The 14,242-nt window shown below is 36.5% G+C and overlaps 4 protein-coding genes across 4 annotated transcripts; 1 reads left to right on the top strand and 3 right to left on the bottom strand.

Moving 5' to 3' along the window:
- The first annotated feature begins 1,654 nt into the window (after nt 1-1,654).
- Nucleotides 1,655-2,068, top strand: LOC104783184 (Putative membrane lipoprotein). The gene has a single exon (XM_010508308.2). It carries the CDS (start codon nt 1,689-1,691, stop codon nt 1,911-1,913), a length of 225 nt encoding a protein of 74 aa, XP_010506610.2. The 5' UTR covers nt 1,655-1,688; the 3' UTR covers nt 1,914-2,068.
- A 68-nt stretch (nt 2,069-2,136) lies between these two features.
- LOC104767610 (uncharacterized) lies at nt 2,137-4,675 on the bottom strand. The gene is made up of 4 exons (XM_010508295.3): nt 4,184-4,675; nt 3,538-3,939; nt 2,765-3,179; nt 2,137-2,676 (listed from the first exon to the last, which is right to left on the bottom strand). Exons 1-4 carry the CDS (start codon nt 4,431-4,433, stop codon nt 2,475-2,477), a joined length of 1,269 nt encoding a protein of 422 aa, XP_010506597.1. The 5' UTR covers nt 4,434-4,675; the 3' UTR covers nt 2,137-2,474.
- Nucleotides 4,676-5,966: 1,291 nt separating this feature from the next.
- On the bottom strand, nt 5,967-9,192 carry LOC104783169 (uncharacterized). The gene is made up of 2 exons (XM_010508283.3): nt 7,531-9,192; nt 5,967-7,058 (listed from the first exon to the last, which is right to left on the bottom strand). Exons 1-2 carry the CDS (start codon nt 8,742-8,744, stop codon nt 6,224-6,226), a joined length of 2,049 nt encoding a protein of 682 aa, XP_010506585.1. The 5' UTR covers nt 8,745-9,192; the 3' UTR covers nt 5,967-6,223.
- Nucleotides 9,193-10,089: 897 nt separating this feature from the next.
- Nucleotides 10,090-12,369, bottom strand: LOC104783165 (putative lipid phosphate phosphatase 4). The gene is made up of 7 exons (XM_019240654.2): nt 12,073-12,369; nt 11,589-11,828; nt 11,389-11,476; nt 11,138-11,247; nt 10,921-11,014; nt 10,579-10,827; nt 10,090-10,443 (listed from the first exon to the last, which is right to left on the bottom strand). The coding sequence occupies exons 2-7, from the start codon at nt 11,802-11,804 to the stop codon at nt 10,271-10,273; spliced, it is 930 nt and encodes a 309-aa protein (XP_019096199.2). The 5' UTR covers nt 11,805-11,828; nt 12,073-12,369; the 3' UTR covers nt 10,090-10,270.
- Between the last annotated feature and the right edge of the window lie 1,873 nt (nt 12,370-14,242).

Raw genomic sequence — 14,242 nt, 5'->3', positions numbered from 1 at the left:
TTGTTTTATTTTTAACCAATAAAATCCTCAAATTGTAACTCAAAAAAAGGGAAGACTTCCTGACCATTTATCTCCCCTTTGACATCAACTACTCTGAAGTCTGACCCAAAACTCAATCTTCCTTTTATTCCAAGATCTGAATGGAACTGTATCCAAAAATCGAAGTTTCAAACCTAGCCGGTTTACACTGTTTACGTCGTCAAAATATGGGGTATAGTATTGTTGTTAAAATAATTTTGTTAGAAAATTAGGCACTTATTATCTCTTAACCAAAAAGAAAATAACAAATTAGGCACTTATTAAATCAAACAGTTTGATATCTTTTGGTAAAAAGATGATAGTTTTGGTATCTTTGGCAGTTACGTTATATATTGTTCACAAAAAAAAGACTAAACCCTTTTTCATAGAATTTTTTTGCATAGATAATTACACGTTTTGAAAATTATATTAATATATTGGATTCAAGCTCGGTCCGGAGCTAAAGCTCGTAAAGCAAGAGCTTTAGGCAAAGAATATTTATTTATAGTTTTTGGGGCATCATTGTCGTAAATCTTTAATGGTCTAGTGGTTTATTTTTTTGTATTTTGTTAGTCGGTCCAAATTTTTTTTGCTTTAGGCATATAAAAAACTTGCGCCGGCCAATACGCCTTTTACGAAGCTTTTACATCGAAAGTCTGATACAAGAATTTTATTTTTGTATTAGTCAAATTTGTACAAACAAGAAAAACGGAGTCACACGCTTCTGAGTAAAAAAAAAAAAAGAAAAACGGAGTCCACGTGAGATAGAAGAGAGAGAGAGCGTCTTTATACTTATACGGTTATACCTCCTCATGCCTCATGCGGCCAAACCCGTTAATTCGGTATTTCTCATCTTCTTTTTAGATTGTTTAATAAAACCTCCCTAATTTTTTATCAATGACAAATACTTAAGCAGTACATAATTATTTCGACGAAATTTCTTGTCCAATAATTTTCTTATATATGTATTTTGGAAAACAAGTGTCATGAATGATCACTTAAAATATTAACCACTATAGATGCAAACCAATTTGTTTTTAAAAAAAAACCTACAAGGCAAATCAACCTGATATATAAATTAATATATACATTATATCACGGTAGTTGTCTATTCTCACCCTAGTTTAGAACTTATAATGGTCAGAAAACCCTTATTTTAATTTCAACTAAGTTTAATTTCCTTGAAAAACCCTAAACTAGAACTATGTATGTTTTTTGTTTTGACAAACGAACTACGTATGTAAATTATCAATATTGACAGAAAAAATGAAAAAAAAATACAAATTTCTTAGGGTAATAGCCATAGACATATAGAATTATAAAAAAGCCTGGCCTCGAACTTCAAGTTTTGTATATTAAAAGAAACATAATCTTTAACTATAAATCATTATGAACTGGATGCGAATTATGTATTAGCATCAACTAATAATATATACTGGATCTAAATCATAATAACGCAGTCAAATGTGTTTATTAGAAGGGAATAATAGACTAAAATGGGTGACTCGGTATTTTGCAGTCTTCTTTTATTTAAATGTAAATCTGTATAATCAACGAATAATTTTATCAAAAGTCAATGGCCACTATACGAATTTATCGGCTATAAATAGTAGGAAAGCTTTTCACGTTAAACAACTTGACCTCATCCACATTAACTTAAAGAAAGAAAGATGGCGAGACACTTGGAAGATGTAATGAGCATGGCTACAACGACGCATTTCGATGCTAGCTACCTGTTTCATGTTGTGTTCTTGGCTCTGATCGGCTGTTGTGTCCTCTCGGCTATGTTATTCTCCTGCGCCGATGGAGTTTCCAACAACAAACCCAATTCGGCAAACACTACCGGTGGCGGAGGTTGTGGGGGCGGCGGTTGCGGTGGTTGTGGTGGAGGTTGAGAAATTTCATTCGCCTTCGTCGGGAAAAAAACACAAAACATTGGACCATTTTACTTTCCTATTATCGTTATGTAAATAGATCCCTTATTTGTAGTACTGTGTAAGCATAGATTGTGTTTTTCTTGTATATACAAAGAAATACTATTTCTTTCCAATTCCATCTTCAGTTAAACTGTTAATTTGATGAGCTGACGATTAAAAATTCAGAATAAACATCTAATGATAAACCCCAAACAAAAATTATAAAATTTATTTTTTTCTTTAGTCATTTTCATTCTGAATCAGAGAGTAAACATATCCAAATCCCATATTGAAACCTTTTAATCTTCGAAGAGATTCATAATTCTAAGAAAGCGTTGGCTAAGTCTCATGGGCCCTAACAGACACCAGGTGCAGAACCAAGGTTCATGTCTTCATCTGATAAACTAAAATAAGAGTTACCATCAAAGATTCTTCATGGATTCGAAACCCGTACCGGATCAATTGATTGCCAAAAAAGAGACGATCCTAGAGATTATTTGGTGAGACAAGAAGAAAAACGCTGAACGGGAAAAGGTTTTTTCAGGCGCTGATGGCATCTGATTCTTTAGACCTTATCATCTTTGCTTGTAGTTTCTGCATAAAAGCTGGATTGGCTTGGAGTCTCTGTTTTACATATGATGTTCTTATGTCCTCAGCAATCTTGTTCGCTTTCGCAGATTCCTCTATCAAACCGTAAAGAGTTCTCAAGCAGTCTTTCCTGTTTTCCTCTCGGTGTTCAAACCTGTGACAGGGCACAAAACATTTCATGATCCAACATTCTTGTCTCGCGAAAAAAAGAAAAAAAAAGCTTAAGATTTATAGTTATATACCTCTCACTGGTGATTGTAAGCTCGTCTTTTCCCGAATGGTATCTTTTCCCCACAAGTTCCCTTAGCCTTCGAGCCTGATGCTTTGACAGCCCGAGCTCTTTCACTGTAACAGACATTTTAACTTTCCTGTTCTTTGGATGCCACGCATCGCCTCCAGGAGCAAAAACTATCCTCGATTGCCACCTGAGGATTGGGCCTTTACCGGGGGGATCATCCAAGTCGGTATTCCTATCGGAAGCATCCGTTTCACCAAATTGGGGAGGACCCTCAGCTTCCATTTGATCTCCATACTGAACTACCATCTCATCTTCGAATTCCTTAAAAAGCTCATAAGCTGCTTCGGGCTCAAGTTCACCTCTTTCACACATATCCCCGAGCTCATTAAACTTTGCTTCAACTTTTTTCTTCAATTCATCTGAATGAAAATACAGTTAGGATGTTCCCAATGTTCATATATACGCAACACAAGAACAAAACCAATATGTTTGCTAAACGACCCTACTGATACGACAAGCAACAAATCTAGCATTGTACATTATCTTCAAAGAGTTCAAAAAGAATGGTACTTTTACCAGCAAAATCCAAACAGAAAGGTTAACTACAAAAAAGCTAAGTTAAGAGAGTGTCTTTAGCTATAGACGCACATCAGTTAATCAATTAGCCTAATCTCTGAAGATGGAATACCTCAAAAGGCTCCTAGAAAGTATTCAAAAAATACTTATAACTAAGAATGTGAGCGGATGAACGAGAATATGAAAGTAAAACAGCAATACCAGGAAGAAGCTGGTCCCATTTAAGCATATCCTCAAGAATCTCCTCGCATTCCTTAGTATCGGTAAGACAACCATGTTGAATCCCTTCTCTAATCATGTGATCCCACTTCTTATCGTCCATGTTGAAAAACTCATTCTTCCTCATCTTCTCCGCTACATACTCGGGAGAGTTGTACAAATCCTCGAGTTCGTCGTCAGTCGAATGTGCTTCCTCGAAATCGGATTCCAAATCTTCATCCTTCACATCATCTTTGAAAGGTAGACTCTCGATTTTTTCTAACAACTCATCATCAGTCTCTGCGTGTTTGTCAGCAAGTCTTCTCTGCAGAAGTGCTTCAATAACTCCGGGTAACGCATCTTCATTACCCTCATTGAAATACTTCTCTATACGGGCTTTAAGCTCTGATAACACAAATCAACCAATACAAGAAGTTACTTAAAACCAACATAAACTCAATTTCAAACAATTCTACTAGTTCATCAGAAAACCATAATAAGAAAACTCCAAATCTCAGATCGAAGGATCATTACTACTAGTATCCAGGACTGACGAGATGAGAATCAAACTCATCCAACTTCAACTAATACTACGGCGTATAACGAATCACCATTTCCACAGCTTGAACATAGGATAGAGTGTTTTTACCTTTGCTGCTTACATCCTCAACAGCTAGATCTTTATTATCGGATGAATCTACAGGAGAAGATTCAGGAGGATTAGTCGAGTTCTCGCCGGGCGAGTCGGATTCGGAGGAGAAAAATCTGAATTTGAAAGGAACCGGAGCGGCTATTGGAGCGAGGAAGGGAACATAGGCGGAACGTTGATGGGTTATCCGAGGAGAAAGGATGACTCTGCGAGCGCAGAGAGAGGCATTTCTGAAGAGAGCGCCTCTCATGGCGTGGATCGAAGATTTAGGGTTTTAGGGTTCGTAAGCCCAAGTAGCAGAGAAGCTTATTTTAACGCTGTTAACAAATTTTATAGTCTTTTTTTTTTTTTTTTTTTTTTTTTTTTCTGGCAACAGCTATTACTAGATCAGCTAGCTGCTCAGAGGGGGCAATGAGAAGGAGCCAATTTTTTAGTCTGGCTTTGTTTATCTAATTGAAGAATAATTATATTATTAACCTACTGTAAAACAGTTCTGATGGTTTTGGTTTTTAATTTTTTATATAAGCTTCGAGTCAAGACAATTTCAAAACTATAATTTGATCTAAACCACAAATTCTTCAGTCCAATAAAAAATCTTATTATACTGAAAATTACTGAAAATTCAATCCAATAAAAAATAAAAAAGTAATAATATTATACTCATAGAGACACATTTAGTTATTTTGTAACAAAAAATAAAACAAAAGTGTTATTTTTCAAAACTTTATCACACAATTTTATTAATATAAATTAAGTTTAAGGTTTAAATATATATTATATATTAGAAAAAAAAGATTTATTGAGATGCATGTGGGTTACCCGCGGATCTCACGAATTCGAGTGAGACAGATGCAAAGATATTTTGTGGTTCAAAATATTTAAACCCGTTGTGGGATGGCTTAGCGGACGAGTTTGACCAGGTTAATAATATTATTTAAATCATTTGGTTCATGAAATTTTAGTTTTTTGTGGTTTTTATTTGATTTGATAGTTCAAAATTTTGAGAATAATCTAACTGAACACTAATTCGTCAATCCAGATTCGCCATCTAAAATTTATGGTGAAACAATTAATATTTGAAACTTTCATAAACTTTATCAATTTAAACCAATATAAATTTTTATTATAAATGTTATACTAAATAAATATATTTACAAATGTAATAGCTCAAACAAAAATTTCTTCCCGTACAACAGCATTGGTTTTTACCTAGTTAGTTCTCATGGTTTTGGTTTTTAATTTTTTATATAAGCTTCAAGTCAAGACAATTTCAAAACTATAATTTGATCTAAACCACAAATTCTTCATTTTACTACACCCAATTATTGTGTACTTAGAAAAACTTTCCAGACAATTTTTATCTCCCAAAGTATTTTTTTATTGTAAAGTTTTCAACTTGTTCACAATTTTACAGTGTTCTGTTTTTCATATCGGGTCTCTTCTCTCAAGCATCTCCAAGCACATGGGGAACAGGGGAAGAAAGCTTATAGCTTTTGGTTCTAGACAAAGGTTTCAATCGGTGAGAACATTTTCCACTATGCACCAAACGCATTTCAGATTAGTCTCTGAAACATATTGTATTAACATGACTTCGGTCTTAAACGGATGAGCACGGAATTAGATAATGATCTAGGATCTTTAACAGGAATTTCATATATGTTTTGAATTTGTCCTTTGTCAATATTTTTACGGTACGCACACACACACACACACACACACACCTTTGATTGAATGATGATCATGGACATGGTGCAGCATCTACTCCATTTGAAGTAGATCAAAATACCTTCAACGTTCGCCCAGTATAAATACTTATAGAAAAATCATCCAAACAATTTTTATTTTCCAAATATAGAAGAAAAACAAGATAGAGATAAGTAATAACTATGATAAGAACTTTAGAAAACGATATAGCAAAGCCTATGTATATGTAACCAGATGTAACACGACGTTACATGTCATAAACGAAAGACCAGAGCGCGCCGTGTAAAATAGCTATACGGTCACACTTTGCGCGTTTATTACCAAAAATCCAGCTTTTTAAAGCGGCTGAGATGCAGCCATATGTTGTTGTTGCTGTTTGCCGCCGTCAAGAGCCATCTGCTTGGACATATCAGCTAGAGCGGCTGCCGCTGCAGCTGGTGTCATGCTTTGGTATGGAGACGCTAACGGAATGGCAGTGTTGGCAGCAGGAGGCTGTGCGTGGTAATACACTGTCTCGTTTGGAGGGTTTGTGTATTCGTAGGCCCCACCGTAATTGGTGTTTGAGCTATGTTGAGGAGCTCCAATACTGTAATTGGCGTTTGCGTTTGTGGCATGTTGAGGAGGAACTCCAGTACTGTAATTGGCGTTTGCGTTTGTAGTATGTTGAGGAACTCCAGTGTAACCCATGTATTGATGCTGCTGCTGAAGCTGAAGAACATGAGGGGGAGAAGCACGGTAAACGTTTTGGGCAGCTTCAGGTCTCGAGTTTGTGGCGGGTTTTGAGATCGGGTAGAGTGGGGGAGTTCCTGCTGGGACATACTGCTGAGATTGCGGGACAGACATCACGTAAACCGGGTAGTTTTGTTGCTGATGAGAGTAAACTGGGAAGTATTGAGATGCGTGAGGGATGTACTGAACGCCTTGGTGTAAGTAAGGTTGTTGAACCGTTGGTTGGTGTTGTTGTTGATCCATGGTTGTGTATGTACCTGGCTGAGATTGGATATGGGAAGTGGTGAGGGGTGAAGTAGTTTCAGTCTGAGGTAAGACATGGGAGCTTTGGACCGAGGTAGTTTCAGGCTGTGTCACTGGAGGAGCTTTTGGCAGAGCTGGAGGTTGGTCTTGGTAGTACATTGGCTTCGAAAATGAAGTAGCAGAAGAAATGCTCGTATCACTGTATAAAAAAAGGAGACATCAGCATTTAGAATCATAAGAGTCATAAAACAAAGCTAACATCACTTGTAATGCATGGTTCAATGAGTATGTGTATGTCAATTTCCACACAAACGGCTAGTACTACAAATTGATGGAATCTCTGAATGTATACTGTGAAGCAAAGATCATCAAATATTATTCGGATTTGACACAGCTTAAGATGATTTCTCCATTGTCAATTCATAAACCATACTTGAAACCAGTGTTCTATCTATCTATTTTAGCTACTTAGCCTAGGTGTAACCCAAAACACACATGTAAAGATGATAGAACAGAAACAGTATAAAGACAATCACAAATCAACGGCAAGCTGACAAAAAAAAGAGATGGAGAAACCAAGAGATTGAGATATGAAATTACCAAGATCATTCATCTATCTAAACAACAAGTGTATGAGTCAATGAATGAGTGGCGGTAGAAGAAGAAAGTACCTTGCAACAGAATCAGGGGATGTCAAAGCATACCCTCCGGTAGTTCTCGGTGGGATCGTTACTGGCTGCATCGGCAAAGGTGGCTTCCTGTAGCCAGCTGATACACCTGAATCGGACCGATCGTCATGCGGTGAAACCTGGCCATTGCTTGGGGGAGCAGAACTATCACTAGGTGCGTTGTTATAAGCCATTGAAGCATCAGTCATGGCACCAGACGGAACCATCATTGGCCGATTTGTCATCAAGCTAATTCCATCATCAAATTGCCTCTGAGTTTGCATGTTTGAGAAGGTCATCTGTGCCAACTGTTCCTCAATCCTCTGGTCTTCGCTGACTTTAACGCGAATCGGTGGCAAATTGGAAGTAGAAGGAGAAGACGATGATGATCCTATCGAAGAACCAGCGGCTTCCATCATCGGCGAGTCAGGCATCGAGCTCATATGCATCTCCTGATGCGAAATCACACCGTTAGGAGCCAACAAATCCCCTCGTTTATTGTTCTCGCCACCAGCATTAGTTTCTAGGTTTTGGATCTCGGCGTCTCCGCCGCTAGCCTCATCGAGATTTACCAAGGTGTTATTCACAGCGGCGGAATCTGACAAACCTCGAGGAAGCAAACCGGATTGATTGAGAGCATCGACGAACCAAGTGTCAGATTTCGCGCCGTCAAGCAGAGATCCCATGGTGGCGGCGGTCTCGAGCTTGTTAGCGAAAAGAAACAACCGGATCCGTTGCGTAGCAGTCGCCGTCGCTGACGAAGTCACGCGATCGTACTCCTCGATCATATTCTCCAGATCTTCATCGGTAGTGATGGTGACGAGTGAATCGAGATCTTCGCTAGGGAGCTGGTACTTGAGTGTAAAGGACCGGCCGTTGAGAAGCATACTAGATAAACGAGATCGGAGCGAAGACAGTGACGCGCGTCGATCAACAACAACAAGACGAGTATCGCCGCCGGCGTACGTCAACGATTTGTCGTGTGGACGAGGCATGATGTGGCCGCCGAAGCTGCACATAAGACGAAGCTTAGCGCCGGGAACAGCCGCAAGCGGCTCCGGATTACCACCGGTATCAACAGGGAAGGCGCGTGGAGATCCATCGATCGGTTGTTGAACGGAAACGCTCTTGACTGCCGCCGGAATAGCGGAAGAGACGGCGGCGGAAGTAGGATTTGGGGTTAGTTGCTGCGATAAAGAAGGGAGTGGGGTCTCCATGGGTTCGACGATAATGACGGGATTGGTTAGTTTGGATTGGTTTATATATTGATTGATTGTTCGAAACTAATCCACCTTTATTAATCGTAAACATAAAACCAGTGTGTAATGTATTGTGAATTATGATATGATTTTTATTTTATTTTTGCCAAAAAACGATTTTAACAATTAAAATAAATATATTGTATTTTTACATTGAAAGAAAGAAAAAAAAAAAAAAAAAAAAGAGAAAATGTTAGATTCTCTGCAGAGTGAGCTGGAGAAATTACTCATCGCCAGGTAATTTATATATGTACTTAAACTATACAAATTGGTACAGTCAACTTCATATATTTTATAATTAACGTAATGTAATGACAACAACAAAAAGTACCTCTAAAAGCTGTTTTGTGCGTATCCAAAATTAAAGCTTTTTTTTTTGTTCTGAAATTTTAAGATTGGTTTCTCTGTTTTTTTAATTATAAAAAAGATCTGAAGTTTTGTCTTTAGATCTGTTAATAAAGAAAAAGTATTGTACATCTAATAAAACAATACGATATACACATGTATCAGAAATGATGTTGATGTTTGTGTGTTTAGAAAGCTGTGTAGTGTTATTATTTTATTTTGCTGTAGAATGTTTAGTAATTAGTATATATAATAGTTTTGTGTCCTTTGACAATGGTTAAATTCTTTTACGAGTTCCAACATTACAGCTTTGATGCAATTTGTTTTTAACAATCTGGTTCACAGATCAACTTAAATGAGAAAAAACTGAGCTCAGATGAACATAGTGGATCCCGAAGAAGGTGGATGAATCTGGACCTCCTTATGGGAAAATCAAACAAAACCCATGTGGATAAATTTCGGTTACCGTGTCCGGTTTACTTCAACCGGACGTTACACGTTCGTTTCCCAAAGTTTACCCCTCGACGTAACTGTTGAAACTTGTTAAAAAAAGAGGTTATCAACATTCCCACCACTAGTTGCCACAATCACGGACATTGAAATATTATGAGTTATGACTCTTCTCATATAAGATCTTTCTTTTATTTTATTCATATTTTCAAAAAGTGGTGCGCTCGTACTATAGACATTTTAACAATGTACCTTTCTTTGATTGGCCAGAAAATCATACAAAATCGGCTTGAAAATATTAAAAACTTAGAACAAAGAGTCACTTTGCTTAATTAATACGGATCCAATGCTACTGCAAAGTTGAAACCAGAACCCGAGAGAGGAAATTCAGGAACAGAAGTAAACCAATTTGAACCAAACCAAAAAAATTTCTAAACATGGTTTAACAGCAATGTCAAAGATAGAAACATTTTTTGGTTTTGATGTTAAGATATTGGCACACTCAACCTAGCTAGAAACATATGAATATATTATTTACTATAAGTCAAATGAAAGTATACATGTTGAACGAAGGAACAATGTATCAGTTTCTGTTTTGGTGTAACAATACAACTAATGTATCAGTTAGTGAAAACAATCATACAATTAGAAATTCACATGCATGGAGTTTAACATTGACTAGGAAAATTTCAGAATTCAGAATCAGTGCTTTCACGATGGCGATCGTGAGGAGAAGAGGTGGAGGCGCCATGCTCGACGTCATTGTCCAACATACCTTGTGAACTGGTTCGGGTCATCGTCGTGGTGGCTCGACCAGTACTTCTCTCTGCCAACATTCTAAAATACGCATGTGGTGCCCATCCTGTTATTATAATATAACATCATTAATCTTTCATTCTTTATCATCAACAACAAAGCAATAATAACATGATGGTAGGTAGGTTTTGCCGTTTTGGTAACATATATATATATATTTTTTGTTAATTTTCATACGTACCGTTGTCGTCGTAAGGGTAAGGAAAGAAGTGGAGGTAAGAGAAAGAAGCGACTAAGATTCCGATGATAGCTCCGACGAAAACGTCGGTCCAATGGTGCCAATAGTCGTCGACGCGTGTTATTCCGATGAGAATTGCTACTAGTATCGGTAAGAACACGAGGCATAGCTTCGCCACGTGTCCTCTTCTGTCAAATACTTTGATTTTACCCGATAAGTACCACGCCAAGAATGTTAAACCGGCGAATGACCCTACATATATACCACGTAATCAACCATTTTAACTAAACGAGAATCAATTCATATGTTACTTGTCTTTTTAAAAACTTTATTAGAAGAACTTACACGAAGTGTGACCACTAGGGAAACTCTTGTAACCTTCTTTGATTATCTTTTTAACTCCATGACACACAACATCCTTAGTATCCGGGTGAAATTTCTGCATTTCTTTCAGATTTGCACAAAATAAGAAACAATTCCCTCATGATAAACTAACTTAAACCGGGAACTTAATCGTTGATTTAATGGAACTGATGAAATGGATCCATAGAAATGTACATACCGGTTTACCATTGGGGAAACATCGGTAAAAGAAGTTAGGTCTTGGCCTACCGACCGCGTCTTTGATGGAATCAGTGGTGACTCCAGTCACAAGGCATGAGAATCCGATACCTATACGCAATTCACAAATATTCTTATCAGCTACTCTAAATATATATAATCGTATGGATTTCACCATTACGGCCGGTTCAAAATTCAAGTAATGAAGGAAGTAGTACATTTGAGGATGGACAGGATTAGAAATTAACTCACCGAGAATGGCGTGATGAAGATCATACACATCTCTTCGAAAGAAATAGTACACTATGAAGATGCACATAGGAACCAATATACAAATAATCTACACATACACCATACATATTAATCATCAATCAGCGACAATTGCAATATTTCCTTGTGATGTCAGGCACAATGATCAAGGTATACGTTTCTTGGTAAACAGGTTTACTTACCGGGACAGCCCACATAGGGATGGTGTCTTCATTAAATGGGAAAGTGAGATCGGTTAACATGTCTGGTCCAATGTAGCGATGAAAAGGTTCGATAACATTGAGTACAATGTCAATGAGACCGAGGACTACGAGAATAAGCCAGTCACAAAGATGTTCTCGAGCCACCTTCCATCCATGGCTCTTCACCGAGTGAGCACCAAGCATTATCTTAGCCATCTCTCAGGCTCTCATCAAATTAACCTGAAACAACAGTTTCATTGTAATCAAATCTAATCTTTTACATAATCTAGGTTTTCAGAGTCAAACTTTAATTTTGCTATGCAAATGTTCTCTAGATGAAATCTATACCATGGTTTGTTTCGTCTTTGTGTTCGTAATCATAAATCAACGCGACGATACCAAAAAAAAAAACAATATTCATCATACAAACATATATATATATGCATTACAATTAGACAAGAGAGGATTTGTGATAAAATGATACCTGATGGGTGAAACGCGAGATCAATCGATCGCAGGTCGAGGATTAAACAAACCCTAATTAATATAGTCTATTACTGCTACAATTGTTACAATTGTCATAAATCTATAAACAGTTCCTTGGTTTCTTTTTGAAACGGTGAATGGGATGAATTTGGGGTGGGATATGAAAAATATTTGTTTATCGCAAAATTAACTTTTTCTTTTTTTCCTTTTTGGTTTTTCGTTTTGAAAACAGTTATGAAACTTTGGATTTTTTTGGTTTTTCTATTGACATAGATTTTTTTTTTTTTTTTGGTTTTATGGGTTGAATATTTAAAACCTGTCTAACTAAGGCCTAAAAAACTGACGACTGAATGAAGATCATTCATTTGTTCCAAATTATCGTGTTCATTAATTAAAATAAGTTTGCTATTATATTTTTTTTTTTTAAACTGACTAATGAAGATTTATTTTAACGTACTAACATTAATCGCTCATTATCCCTTAAACAAATGAGTTTTTTTTTTTCTTTTCACAAACGACTAATCAGTCATTCAACTCATAAGAGAGTATATATCTTCCACTAGGAGGCCACAAAGAGCCGAACAATCCAAGACACCAACCAACATAGTGGTCGAACAAATGTTAAAGCTAAAAACAACAAGATTGCTCAAATAAATAAATATGTAAAGGTGAACTCTCACAACCGATGAAGAAAATTTATCTACCTTGGCAGTAGGAAACAAAGCTTGCAGGGTCCTTATTTGGTAAGGCTAAACAATCAGTATCAACAGTTGTTGAACGAAAAAAAAAAATTAACATCCTCGCTCCTGCTCCAAGCAGAACAGCCTTCAAAACAACTATTTTTGTAACAAACCACTTAAACACATGTGAAGTATTTTGGGAAAATAATAAGTTACGTAAAAGAGAATTAAGGACTAATTAAGGAAGCCCAAACAAATGAGATTAACTCGAAGGTGCAAAAAAAATGGGTTCTCTGTCTAAACAGCCACAAAAAGATAGAGAACACCATCGAATAAACTATTTAGAATGGGTTTCATCAAGCCCACTATTTGTAGGGCAAAAAATGATAAACGTAGCGGTGAGGATTCGAAGCATTCACCACATAGTTATTACGTAAACCACTAAACCTTGTTTTGCGTATACATAGATCGAGTTGAGTTCAAATTATGTACTAGTGCAAAGGAGGTTACAGATCGTAGTTGCATTATACTTTTTTATGATTCGGTTGCATGAAAATAGTAACCACTTAACTACAATAACATAATTATACTATTTATTTTAGTATTACTTCCTTCCTCAATCATACATTTGATAAAAAAAGTCCGCATGAGTAATTAGTTGAGAAATGAGAACTAATAAAGATATGAAAGAAACGAGTTATAATTTGATGGGACTAGCGAGATATAGAAATGACTAACTCGTGCTCATGACTAGTTTTAAGTAGGGGTACAAGTAGAAACGCACCCACATCCTTATTGCTTTTTAGATGGTTGTAATGCGAAGACTGTGAGTGAAATCGTGGTTGTATTATTTTCCTAAATAGATATATAGTCTTCAACTATTTTATATCTATCGTGAAAAGAAAAAGGAAAAAAAAGCATCGAAGAAGACAAAAACATATTCAGACTCTTGAGTCATAATGATAAGAAGTTTCAAAGGTACACCAAATCTGAATTTCAATTTCTGTGGTCTACTCTACATACACTCTACACTACAATAAGACATAAATGGTTTTGTAATGAATAATATGGGACACACAAGTTTCAGCTTTAATTCAAGAGTGGTACTGATCTAGCTCCCTCATCTCTCTAAATATATCAATCTCTTGTTACCACATGTGCCACTCTGCAATGAAAATTCCATTTTCAATTATCAATTAATGATTATCTCATCAGTATAGTACTCTTCCCCACTTATTTAATTCTATTGTCTATCACTCTCACTACAACAAATATGTACATTGTTAGTACGAGAGAAACGCTATAATATGTAATTCATAGCTCTTTTACAAACGCTATGTTAGGCCACTGTTATTGTAGGTACCTCACATATGATACCACATAATTCGTATGCTATGGTATAGTATTATACCATAGCAGTTTAGAAATGTTATGTTATCCCGTTTTTTAAATTTTTAAAGATAATGTTATAAGTCATTTTACACGCTA

Source organism: Camelina sativa, chromosome 1 (genome assembly GCF_030686135.1).
Source record: "Camelina sativa cultivar CO46 ecotype springtype chromosome 1, ASM3068613v1".
NCBI lineage: Eukaryota > Viridiplantae > Streptophyta > Magnoliopsida > Brassicales > Brassicaceae > Camelina > Camelina sativa.
Note: the sequence above shows the minus strand (reverse complement) of the source record. Positions and strands in the feature narration are given on the sequence as shown.

What these genes read in the sequence shown, in the direction of transcription:
- LOC104783184 (XM_010508308.2), top strand. Translation starts at nt 1,689, where the DNA reads ATGGCGAGACACTTGGAAGATGTAATGAGCATGGCTACAACGACGCAT.
- LOC104767610 (XM_010508295.3), bottom strand. Translation starts at nt 4,433, where the DNA reads ATGAGAGGCGCTCTCTTCAGAAATGCCTCTCTCTGCGCTCGCAGAGTC. An exon ending in ATGGGACCAGCTTCTTCCTG is followed by an intron (nt 3,180 to 3,537) that starts GTATTGCTGTTT and finishes ATTTTCATTCAG; the next exon opens with ATGAATTGAAGAAAAAAGTT. An exon ending in CTTACAATCACCAGTGAGAG is followed by an intron (nt 2,677 to 2,764) that starts GTATATAACTAT and finishes GCCCTGTCACAG; the next exon opens with GTTTGAACACCGAGAGGAAA.
- LOC104783169 (XM_010508283.3), bottom strand. Translation starts at nt 8,744, where the DNA reads ATGGAGACCCCACTCCCTTCTTTATCGCAGCAACTAACCCCAAATCCT. An exon ending in TCCCCTGATTCTGTTGCAAG is followed by an intron (nt 7,059 to 7,530) that starts GTACTTTCTTCT and finishes TTTTTTATACAG; the next exon opens with TGATACGAGCATTTCTTCTG.
- LOC104783165 (XM_019240654.2), bottom strand. Translation starts at nt 11,804, where the DNA reads ATGGCTAAGATAATGCTTGGTGCTCACTCGGTGAAGAGCCATGGATGG. An exon ending in TCTTCATCACGCCATTCTCG is followed by an intron (nt 11,248 to 11,388) that starts GTGAGTTAATTT and finishes AATTGCGTATAG; the next exon opens with GTATCGGATTCTCATGCCTT. An exon ending in GTTTCCCCAATGGTAAACCG is followed by an intron (nt 11,015 to 11,137) that starts GTATGTACATTT and finishes AAAGAAATGCAG; the next exon opens with AAATTTCACCCGGATACTAA.